The following is a 13,075-nucleotide window of genomic DNA, read 5'->3' on the forward strand; positions in this document are numbered from 1 at the left end:
CACAGCGAGAACACGTAGTCTTTCCCCTACACTCCGTCTGCCACAACACTGCCCCCACCCCACATCTCCTTCGGCACTGCCAACAGTACTCTGTCACATGACCACTCATACCCACTCAAACCTCATCCTCATCTTACCTGCACCTACTCACCTCGCGAGTACTCACCCCGCCACTACCACGCAACCCAATCCTCATACAATCTCATGGCTCTATCCCATACTCACCCTCTCGTGCATCTCTCTCACGGCCAGCCTCACTCAACCTGCCACCACCTGTGCTGCAGCCACAGGGCATGCATCACGTATGTGCAGTAGGCAGCGTAAGGCAAACGTGTCGTGAGCATGAAGGGGATGCACAAGGGTGTTTGAGGGTTCGTCATGGTTCTTACTTCTATTGAATTAAAGAACAACTCACATCACACATTATATTGGCACCACTACTGCCATGTCTTCCCAAATCCTGTCCGGTTTGTGCAATAATGCCCACTCCTGGGTATCCCTATGAGGACCCACCACTGATGCCACCCAGTGTGTTACTGCAGAGTGGGTGTAGGCGTATTTGCAGGGCTCTTCTGTGCAGACGACTGAGAGACATCGAGGATGTCCCCGGTTGCAGCCTGGAAGGCTGTGGAGCAGAAGTTCGGGAGGGCAGTGGTGACTTTGACAGCGACAGGTAGGAAGATGGTGCACGGGCCAGCCAGGAGCAGCTCGGCATGAAAGAGGCTGCAGATGTCCACGGCTACATGTCGACTGACTCTGAGCCTCCGTGTGCACTGCTGCTCAGAGAGGTCCAGGAGGCTGAGCCTCGGTCTGTGGAACGTGTGGCGAGGGTAGTGCCCTCTGCGACGCATCTCTTTCTGCGGTAGCCCTTCCTCCTGCTGTACAGGTGGATGTGTCACAGCACTCTGTTGTGGAGCTCCACGTGTCAGAGGTGGACAGCGTGGATGGTGAGGCTGGTGAGGCTGGTGATGCTGTTCGCCCTCCGAGGAGGTCATGACTGCAGCTACGGTGGCCCCCACCCGCAAGATGTACATCTGAGGGCGTGCGCAAGGTAGGTACATGTCTCCGGACCCCAGGGTAAGTGTGCAGGTTGGTGACTTCGACCGTCAGGAGGAGGGTGGTGGAGGCCAAACTTTGTCCCAAGTGACAGAGCGGCCTCCTGCAATGGCTGAGGGTCTCCCCCCCCCCCCCCCCCCACCCCCCCACCCCCCACCTGTCAAATGGACCTTTGCAGCTGCCACAGGCTGACGGCTGCAACACGTCCATTTCAACTGGGACTGTTTCCCCCAGTGTGTGAAACAGTCCCATGTTTATCCAAAATCACACACAGTCCCTTAATCAGGTCAGTTAATGATCTGAACAAGCAAAGTAAATACACTCAAGTGGCATCCCGCTGGCTTTAATTGCGCCCCCGCACGTCAGCGCGGAACCCGGAAGTGGGCGGGATCAAGGCGCGATCCGGTCCCGCTCCGGGATTTCGCGATTTTCGGGGGCCCCCCGCCGAGAACGCACCCGATAGTGGGTGCTAAAATCGGGCCCAAGAAGTCTGCAAAGGGATACAGATAGGTTAAGTGAGTGGACAAAAATTTGGCAGATGGAGTATTATGTGGGAAAATGTGAACTTGTCCACTTTGGCAGGAGGAATAGAAAAGCAGTATATTATTTAAATGGAGAGAGATTGCAGAACTCAGGTACAGAGGGATCTGGCTGACCTAGTACATGAATCACAAAAAGTTAGTATGCAGATACAGCAAGTGATTAGGAAGGCAAATGGAATGTTGTCATTTATTGCAAGGGGAATGGAAAATAAAAGTAGAGATGTTTTGCTACAGTTGTACAGGGCATTGGTGAGACCACATCTAGAATACTGTGTGCAGTTTTGGTCTCCTTATTTCAGAAAGGACATAATTGCTTTGGAGGCGGTTCAGAGAAGATACACTCGACTGATTCCTGGGATGAGGGGGTTATTTTATGAGGAAAGGTTGGACAAGTTGGGCCTGCATACACTGGCGTTTAGAAGAATGAGAGGTGATCTTATTGAAACATATAAGATCCTGAAGGGACTAGAAGGGGTAAATGCTGAGAGGATGTTTCCCCTTGTGGGAGAGACTAGAACTAGGGGCCACAGTTTAAAAATAAGGGGTCTCCCATTTAAGGCGGAGATGAGGAGAAATTTTTTCTCTCAGAGGGTCATGAGTCTGTGGAACTCCCTTCCCCAGAGAGTGGTGGAGGCAGGGTCATTGAATATTTTTAAGGCTGAGTTGGATAGATTCCTGATTAACTAGGGAGTCAAAGGTTATAGTAGGTAGACATGAAATTAGGGTTGAGGCCGCAATCAGATCAGCCATGATCTTATCAAATGGCAGAACAGGCTCAAGGGGCCGAATGGCCTACTCCTGCTCTTAATTCGTACGTTCATAACATTCCCTCCATGGTCTGATCTGGAAAACTTAGAAGCGATGCATGGAACAATAGCTGGAACAATTAGTTCAAAAAATATTACGCACCAAACATGAAAGAAAGGACTTGTACTTGTATAGTGCTTTTTACATCCTCAGAATATCCATGCACTTCATAACCCATTAATTTCCTTTAAAATATAGTCACTGTCATTATGTAGGCAAACACAGCAACCAATCTTTACAAAGCAAAGTCCCACAAACAGCAAGTGAATAGTTGGCCACTTAATCTCTATTGTTGATGGTGTTTGATGGATAAATGTTGGTCAAGATACCAGAAGAGCTCTCTGCTCTTCTTCGAATACTGTCACGGGATCTTTTACATCCACCTGAACAAGACAGGACCTCAGTCTGAAAGATGAAACCTCTGACAATACAATGTTCTGCACTGAAGTGTCAGCCTAGATTATGTGCTCATATCCTAGAGTGGTTGACCCCACAACTTTCTGACCCAGAAACAAGAGTGGTACCAAATGAGCTAAATTGATACATTAGCTGAGAAATAAACACATTTTTACACTAAAACTGGCTGGAAAATACAAAATAAAAATATGAGAGAACTTTTTTCCTCTGTCCTTTTAAATTGGGACATTAACCAACCTTCCTTCAAAATCTATGTTGTTTGGGGGTCTTTTTAAACTTTCTTACTGAGATTATTTCTTCTCTTGTATCTTAGATCACTCTTATGGGTGAGCCCCAGCTCCCCAAATCTTCCATAGTATCTATCCTGCGATCTAGGTAAGCTTTTCGTAAAGCACCTAGGTAAACAAATAGCCAACCCTTATTTGCTCATTGCTTTTAGGTACTGGACAATGACCCATAAGTTCCCACTTCAGTCTTTGAAACAGGAGACCTTGTTTAAAATTAAGATATGAAGTGAATTTATTAGTCAAATAATAAACAAGCAAGTAATCTAACAGTGGTATAAAACAATTATATATATTTACAGTAGAATGTGATATCTAATTCCTTAATGTCAGATCTAATTCCTTGAGCAGATAAAATAATAAAAGATTGCATTAGAATTAAACTAACTCTTTATAAATGACTTGTAAATACACACAGTATTCCTCTGGTCTTCCAGGTTTTTCAAAATGTTGATCCTTCTCAAACTGACTACGGTCAGAATATGTGGAGTCAGGGGACAAGTAGCAGAATGGATAGCAAGCTGGGTACTATACAGAAAACAGAGAGTATGGGTTAAAGGTAGTTATTCAGACTGGTAAAAGGTGGGAAGTGGTGTTCCACAAAGGTCAGTGCTGGGACCACTATTGTTCGCCATTTACATAATGATTTGGACTCGGGAATCGGAAGTACAATTTTAAAATTTGTGGGCAACACCAAATTGGGGGGGTACAGTTAATACTGAGGAGGACTGCAACAAAATACAGGAAGACATTAATAATCTTGCAGAATGGGCGTATAATTGGCAAATGAATTTCAGTATAGATAAGTGTGAGGTGGTACATATTGGTAAAAAGAATAAGGAGGCCACATACTCCTTGAAAAATAAGTATCTAAATGGGGTAGAGGAGCAACGGAATCTGGGGGTACAGATACACAAATCACTAAAAGTAGCAATGCAGGTTAATAAAGGCATAAAAAAAGCAAACAAAGCACTGGGGCTCATTTCTAGAGGGGTAGAATTGAAAAGCAGGGAAGTTATGTTAAACTTGTATCGAAGCTTGGTTAGACCACACTTGGGGTATTGTGAACAGTTCTGCTCTCCACATTATAAAAAGGATATAGAGGCACTGGAGAAGGTGCAAAAAAGATTTACTGGGATGATACCAGAACTGAGAGGTTATACCTACCAGGAAAGATTGGACAGGCTGGGGCTGTTTCCTCTAGAAAAGAGATGGCTGAGGGGTGACATGATAGAGGCCTTTAAGATAATGAAATGGTTTGATAGGGTAGACGTAGAGACGGTGTTTCTACTTGTGGGGGAGACCAGAACTAGGGTCCATAAATACAAGATAATCATTAATAAATCCAATAGGGAGTTCAGGAGAAACTTCTTTGCTCGGAAAGTAGTTAGAATGTAGAACTCGCTACCACAAGGAGAAGCTGAGGCGACTAGCATAGTTTAAGGGGAAGCTAGATAAACACATAAGGGAGAAAGGAATATATATTTTGATGGGGTGACATGAAGAAGGGTGGGAAGAAGCTCGTGTGGAGCATAAATACCAGCATGGACCTTTGGGCCGAATGGCCTGTTTCTGTGCTGTACATTCTATGTTATGCAAATATGTCATCTATGACCTGAATGATGCAAGTGTGTATTGCAAGTTGAGCGATTTCACAAATAGCTACTTGGAAGGATCCTGGAGTGTAAAAGTGCAAGACAGTGGTTGCCATGACGGCCAATAACAGAGCTGTCTGTCTTTCTGCTATTGATGCAATTCATTTCCTTTTGTGGATCTATTTTGTTAACCTCTCACCCCACCTTCCCCTCTGTCCCTATTTACCCTCTCTGCAAGGACATTGGAACCTGCCATGTCTAAATAGCTGCCCACTGACTCATAACTTGACCTAATGTCTTAGGAATGTAAAAGCTTTCCTTCTACACTCTCTCTCTAGCCAGAGTTGACGTTTCTAACATGTTTCTCCTTAACTGGCCAAGCGTGTGGCACCAGGAGTAACCCTGATTGCTCAGTTGGTTTGGGAATGTGGCTCTGACTCATTTTGAGGGTAAGTCTGCAAATGCCAACAGATATAGGAACAGTAGGCCATTCATCCCCTTCAGCCTGTTGCACCATTCATTCAGATCATGGCTGATCTGTACCTCATCTCCATTTACCCACCTTAGCTCCATATCCCTTGATGATCTTACCTAACAAAAATCTATCGATCTCAGTCTTGAAAGCTCCAATTGTCCCAGCATCCACAGCCTTTGGGGGAGAAAATTCCAGATTTCTACTACCCTTTGTGTGAAAAAGTGTGTCCTGATTCCCCTCCTAAATGGCCTAGCTCCAATTTTTCTCTAGCTACCCTATCGAATCCTTTTAACATTTAAAACACCTCAATCAGATCACCCCTCAATCTTCTATATTCAAGGGAATACAAGTCAAATTTATGTAACCTGGCCTCATAATTTAACCATCTAAGCCCCAGTATCATGCTGGTGAATCTGTTGCACCCCATCCAAGGCCAATATATCCTTCCTGAGGTGCGGTGCCCAAAACTGAACACAGTACTCCAGATGGGGTCTGACCAAGGCTGCACTGAACCATAACTTCCTCCCATTTTTAATCCAGAGATAAAGACCAACATTCCATTAGCCTTTTTGATTGCTTTTTGTACCTGTCCACCAGCTTTAAATGATTTGTGTACTTGGACTCCCAAATCTCTTTGCTCCTCTACAGTTTCTAGTTTCTCACTATTTAGAAAATATTCCGATTTATCTTTCTTAGGTCCAAAGTGGATGACTTCACACTTGCCCAATTTAACTCCATCTGCCATAGTTTTGGCCACGCACTTAATGTTTCCATGTCCCTTTGCAACTTTCTTCTCCCATCTGCATTGACTATTCTCATGTGTGAGCCTAGCCAGTGAATATTTGGCTATCTATTCAACTAAAGGCGGCAAATACTATTGAGCTACTACTTGTCATCCAAGCATGCAACTTTTAACATGAATTGCTGGATTGCAATTTGGAGCAGTTGATTTTCATGCTCCCTAACCCAGGGTTACTGAGATTAATTATAATAAATAATTATAATACCTCAGGTAACTCAGCCGTTTTGTGGCTGCAGTCAGTTCAGTATGAAGGTGCTAAAAACTCAGGAATATGGTATTAAGTGTGAGTAGTATGTCTGAGGGAGGTTGGCAAAGTATTTTTCATTATTACCACATAATTTGGGTCACTAATAGAACTCTAACAAGTTAGAAGTTTGTGAGTTTAAGCCTCACTCCAGGTCTTGAGCACATATGTTGGCTAACACTTCAGTACAGTACTGAGGGAGTTCTGCTTGTTGGAGGTGCTTTATTTTTAATGAGACATTAAACTAAGATTCTGCTTGCTTATTCCTGTGGCACCACTTGAAGAATAGAGGAGAATTCTCCCAGTGGCCTGGCCAAAATTCATCCTTCACCCAACATCACCAAACCAGAATAACTAGTCATTTATCAAATTTGCTGTTTGTGGGACCTTGTTGTGCACAAAATGCCTGCATAACTGTAACTACACCTCCAAAAGAACTTAATTAGCTATAAATCACTTTGGTGTTAGAGGATGGTTTTTATATATAAGATGATCTTTCTATTCCTCAAAATCAATAAAGATCCTTAAACGTTAAGGTCAAGCATTCATTGTGTTATTAAGCAATAATTTTAGGCATACACACTTAGAAGATAGTACTTACAACCACACCTGATAGTTGGGGACTCAAACGCATTACAATTCTGAGTTCTGTATTCCGGCCGATCAAACCCTATGAATCCAAATGCTCAATACAGTCTGCCACTTTTTACATCTTTCTAAGCTACAAGTTCGTTATCAAAATGTCCATATATGGCAAGCTACACGGACCTGGTCATATCTTATTCACGTGTATACCTTTACATCTTTAAACTGCACTGTAATGACTAATGGATAATTTTACAATACTCGACATGGGTGAAGGCATAAACATTTTGCTTTGCACTTTCTCATGAATACATCTCCGTATAAGGAGACTCTAATTGGACCTATGCCTTATCAATAACTTCAGTTAATAAGCTGATTTCCTTACTAACCAGCTCTTTATCCGTTAAGCTAACAAGATCAATGTAACTCTATATCATTATCTTACAAATTTCTCTCTTGTTACATATATTTGCTATTCCGCCAAATGAAACTACTAATTATAGATCTGTTTTTGATTCTGTACCATTCAGCACCAGCTTGATTCCCCCATTCTACAGAAACCCTAATTAAAAAGATAGTATTTACCCAGATATTTTCCTTTTGCAGGACCAACTTTTTTCTTTGCATCCATATCATTGATTACAACTCCCTGAAACTTAGGAACCAGTATGCAATGGCTATTTAACTTCTCTCATTAAGCAAATAATTATTTCATACTAAAACTTGCCAGTGCAATAGGGTCAGTCTCAGTTCAGAAGTTCAGTGGTCACTACTTTAGAATTGAATTATACTTCCCTACTGAACAAACAAAGGCTAAAAACACATTACCAACATATAAAGACACATTAATAATGATATTACATTAGCACACTTCATGTTAGTCTCATTAACCCATTTCTTATATTGGCATGTGCTGAGGATATGACAATCATTATTTAAATGCAAGTTTTTCCTTTTCATTATTTGTGAGATATTTTTCCACTTGTGTAGCTTTATTAAAGTGTTTCTGTGTCAAGATAATAGTGTTTTGCTGTTTTCATTTCTTTCCTATTTTTAACTGAAATTCCACTCTCAAAGAGGGTGACAACAGCAGCTTAAAACCTGATATTCACACAATATTAAGCTTAGTCAGAAAAGATAGTAACAAGCAGAAGTGCAGAATTAATCTTGTAACACATTCTTGATATGTTGACCCTGCTTTTGAAGAATAAAGTAGTATTTCTGCACTAAAATCTAAAGATAATGTTTGCTTGAGTTCTTCGAGGATATAACGTATAGGGTGGATAAAGGGGAACCAGTGGACATAGTGTATTTAGACTTCCAAAAGGCATTCGACAAGGTGCCACATAAAAGATTATTACTTAAGATAAAAAATCACGGGATTGGGGGTAATATTCTGGCATGGGTGGAGGATTGGTTATCGAACAGGAAGCAGAGAGTTGGGATAAATGGTTCATTTTCGGACTGGCAACCAGTAACCAGTGGTGTTCCACAGGGGTCGGTGCTGGGTCCCCAACTCTTTACAATCTATATTAACGATTTGGAGGAGGGGACCGAGTGCAACATATCAAAATTTGCAGATGATACAAAGATGGGAGGGAAAGTAGAGAGTGAGGAGGACATAAAAAACCTGCAAGGGGATATAGACAGGCTGGGTGAGTGGGCGGAGATTTGGCAGATGCAATATAATATTGGAAAATGTGAGGTTATGCACTTTGGCAGGAAAAATCAGAGAGCAAGTTATTTTCTTAATGGCGAGAGACTGGAAAGTACTGCAGTACAAAGGGATCTGGGGGTCCTAGTGCAAGAAAATCAAAAAGTTGGTATGCAGGTGCAGCAGGTGATCAAGAAAGCCAACGGAATGTTGGCTTTTATTGCTAGGGGGATAGAATATAAAAACAAGGAGGTATTGCTGCAGTTATATAAGGTATTGGTGAGACCGCACCTGGAATACTGCATACAGTTTTGGTCTCCATACTTAAGAAAAGACATACTTGCTCTCGAGGCAGTACAAAGAAGGTTCACTCGGTTAATCCCGGGGATGAGGGGGCGGACATATGAGGAGAGGTTGAGTAGATTGGGCCTCTACTCATTGGAGTTCAGAAGAATGAGAGGCGATCTTATTGAAACATATAAGATTGTGAAGGGTCTTGATCGGGTGGATGCAGTAAGGATGTTCCCAAAGATGGGTGAAACTAGAACTAGGGGGCATAATCTTAGAATAAGGGGCTGCTCTTTCAAAACTGAGATGAGGAGAAACTTCTTCACTCAGAGGGTGGTAGGTCTGTGGAATTTGCTGCCCCAGGAAGCTGTGGAAGCTACATCATTAGATAAATTTAAAACAGAAATAGACAGTTTCCTAGAAGTAAAGGGAATTAGGGGTTATGGGGAGCGGGCAGGAAATTGGACATGAAGCTGAGTTCGGATCGGTCAATGCCCTGTGGGTGGCGGAGAGGGCCCAGGGGCTGTGTGGCTGGGTCCTGCTCCGACTTCTTGTGTTCTTTAGATTTGTGGTTGGGATCAGATCAGCCATGATCTTATTGAATGGCGGAGCAGGCTCGAGGGGCCGATTGGCCTACTCCTGCTCCAATTTCTTATGTTCTTATGTTCTTATAAATTATTCCAAGGATTAAAATTGTATACATATATATATATATGTATTCACAGGAAATGAGTTTTGAGTATATGATTTGAAAGTTGAAAGGCTCTTCGATACTTAGAAAGTTACTTAAGAACAACACTATTGCTGCATGTAAAAATGTAATTAATGTTAATAACATAGTTTTTAAAAAAAAGGTCTGTCTCAATGTGATTAACGTTCTATTTTTAGGCCTCGTGACGAGTGTTGACAGGTAGTTTGTATACTACCTGGAACCTTCTATATTTTCTGTAGGCTTTAGTTCCAGTGAGCTGATTACAAAGCCCTGTTGATTCAGTTTGTGGTATATTGTTTATAGAATGTATTAGTGAAAATGCTACGGTTATACCAGGGCCTAGTGGATACTCGGTTGGGACATACTGAATAGAAAATTTGTTCCATGGGTTAGGACGACTTAATAGGACCAATCCTGTACTCCCATTTTAGAGCAGCACGACGGAAAATTATGGGTGCACGCTGGTGAATTTTCACCAATTAAAATTAAAGAATGGAAAATCATGGACTGCATGCCAACGATTTCTTGTGCCACACGCCTATAGAATCAGCTGTAATATTTCAAGGATGATTATAAATATGTTAAGCTGTTTTATGTGATTGAGATAAATTTCATATTCCATTTTATTTTAACAATTGAATCTATCCGCTACGTTTATTGTTATAGATGATAGTTTAATACCTCACCACTCCAGAAATCATAAATGTTCCATTAGTTGTTTTGGAGACAGAAAGTCATGTGGCTAAAATGAGTTTTTTCTTGATTACCCAACATTAAAAAAGAAAAATGTTTAATAGTTTTGAGAATTGGAATTGAAGCAGTAGGGCATTGTTTTCTGTACAGCAACTGAACCCTTCCCAACAGGAATTTTCAAGTTAGCTGTCAAAGGTCTTGCAGGATAGGAGAATGTGTTGACATAGGATACTTTTTAAGGCAAAGTGATTACAAATTGTACCATTTGTACGATTTAACAGTTTTGTGCTGTGACAGGTGGTGGAATATTCAAATAGTAAATGGGTAATAAGAGGAGGGGTGGGGCCGATTAGGGACCACAAAGGAGATCTACTCATGGAGGCAGAGGGGATGGCCGAGGTACTAAATGAGCACATTGCATCTGTCTTTACCAATGAAGAAGATGCTGCCAGAATCTCAGTAAAGGAAGATATAGTTGAGATACTGGATGGGCTAAAAATTGATAAAGAAGAGGTACTAGAAAGTCTAGCTGTACTTAAAGTAGATAAGTCACCCGGTCCGGATGGGATGCATCCTAGGTTGCTGAGGGAAGTAAGGGTGGAAATTGCACAAGTACTGGCCATAATCTTCCAAACATCCATAGATACGGGGGTGGTGCCAGAGGACTGGAGAATTGCAAATGTTACACGTTTGTTCAAAAAAGGGTGTACGGATAAACCCAGCAACTATAGGCCAATCAGTTTAACCTCAGTGGTGGGGAAACTTTTAGAAACGATAATCTGGGATAGAATTAACAGTCACTTGGACAAGTGTGGATTGATTAGTGAAAGCCAGCACGGATTTGCTAAAGGCAAATCATGTCTAACTAACCTGATAGTTTTTTGATGAGGTAACAGAGAGGGTAGATGCAGTTGATTCAAATGCAGTTGATTTGATGTATATGGACTTTCAAAAGTCATTTGATAAAGTGCCAGATGGTAGGCTTATCATCAAGGGGGAAGTAGCAACATGGATACAGAATTGGCTAAGGGACAGGAAACAGACAGTAGTGGTGAAAGCTTGTTTTTCTGACTGGAGGGAGGTGTACAGTGGTGTTCCCCAGAGGTCAGTGCTGGGACCACTGCTTTTCTTGATATATATTAATGACTTGGACTTGGGTGTACAGGGCACAATTTCAAAATTTGCAGATGACACAAAACTTGGAAGGGTAGTAAACAGTGAGGAGGGATAGTGATAGACTTCAAGAGGATATAGACAAGCTGGTGGCATGGGCGCACACGTGGCAGATGAAATTTAACACAGAAAAATGCGAAGTGATACATTTCGGTAGGAAGAATGAGGAGAGGCAATATAAACTAGAGGGCACAAATCTAAAAGGGGTACAGGAACAGAGAGATCTGGGGGGTATATGTGCACAAATCGTTGAAGGTGGCAGGGCAGGCTGAGAAAGCGGTTAAAAAAGCATACGGGATCTTGGGCTTTATAAATAAAGGCATAGAGTACAAAAGTATGGAAGTCATGATGAACCTTTATAAATCACTGGTTCGACCACAACTGGAGTATTGTGTCCAGTTCTGGGCACCGCACTTCTGGAAAGATGTGAAGGCCTTAGAGGGACTGCAGAAGAGATTTACTAGAATGATTCCAGGGATGAGGGACTTGAGTTACGTGGATAGACTGGAGAAGCAGGGGTTGTTCTCCTTGGAACAGAGACGGTTGCGAGGAGATTTGATAGAGATATTCAAAATCGTGAAGGGTCTAGACAGAGTAGATAGAGAGAAACTGTTTCCATTGGCTGAAGTGTCAAGAACCAGAGGACATAGATTTAAGGTGATTCACAAAAGAACCAAAGGTGACATGAGGAAAAACTTTTTTACACAGCGAGGGGTTAGGATATGGAGTGCACTGCCCGAGGGGGTGGTGGAGGCAGATTCAATCATAGCCTTCAAAAGGGAACTGGATAAGTACTTGAAAGGAAAAGATTTGCAGGGCTACGGGGATAGGGTGGGGGAGTGGGACTAGCTGGATTGCGTATTCGATGGGCTGAATGGCCTCCTTCCGTGCTGTAACCTTTCTATGATTCTATGATCAAATGTAACAGTGATTTTTAAAAATCTCTAAACTCCTTATGATCTGTTATTGTATTCTAGGTACAACGTGTGCATCATGGCATATGGTCAGACGGGCAGTGGCAAGACTTATACTATGCTAGGGCCACATTCTGAAGACAACTTCACTCTGTCTCCTGAGCCACAGTTAGATGAAGGAGTTATCCCAAAAGCTGCAAGAGAATTATACAGGTATGGAAGTGCTAATGTAGCCTTTCAGTTTTCATTCATCAATTTCATGCTGTAAGACTGATGAATGATATATAACTGCAACATTTTTTGGGGGTGGGCAACAGGTTTTTGAAGTGAAATTAAATTACTTAGGTAGTTTTTCCCAAGTTAGTGTTTTATAAAGGCTTATTTATTTATCTTATTTATCTTTAGCCTAGCCTAACCTGGGCAACTAGGGGTGGAAGGTCAGGCGCTGAATTCCTGCCACCTGACACGATTTACAGAATTTTCCTCTGGAAGTGACATCAGGCAGATAATATTTCAGCCCAAACATGGGTGGGCATATTATAATAATATACAAATGGCAGGATAACATATTTTCCGTAATTTGTGTCTCAGCAATGCTGGCCGCAAGGAACACTGATGCATTCCTGGAGTCCTGCATTGCCATGGCTAGAAGATGGGTTAAATTTTAAAAGGACTCTTTGACTAAGACAATTGATTGCATCCGAAATCACGACGTCAGGTTCCATATGCTGATGACACCCAGCTCTACCTCACCACCACCTCCCTTGACCCCTCCACTGTCTCTGATGTGTCTCACTGCTTATCTGACATCCAGTACTAGATTAGCAAAAATTT

General features: G+C 42.1%; 1 protein-coding gene across 1 annotated transcript in view; it reads left to right on the forward strand.

The window, feature by feature from the left end:
• kif25 (kinesin family member 25) overlaps positions 1 to 13,075 on the forward strand; it is a 99,839-nt gene that overhangs the window by 29,843 nt on the left and 56,921 nt on the right. Inside the window, exon 4 of the mRNA XM_067989563.1 lies at positions 12,305 to 12,454. Within this exon, the coding sequence (XP_067845664.1) occupies positions 12,305 to 12,454 (150 nt within the window). The remainder of the gene's footprint in view (positions 1 to 12,304; positions 12,455 to 13,075) is intronic.

Source organism: Heptranchias perlo, chromosome 8, assembly GCF_035084215.1.
Source record: "Heptranchias perlo isolate sHepPer1 chromosome 8, sHepPer1.hap1, whole genome shotgun sequence".
Taxonomy (NCBI): domain Eukaryota; kingdom Metazoa; phylum Chordata; class Chondrichthyes; order Hexanchiformes; family Hexanchidae; genus Heptranchias; species Heptranchias perlo.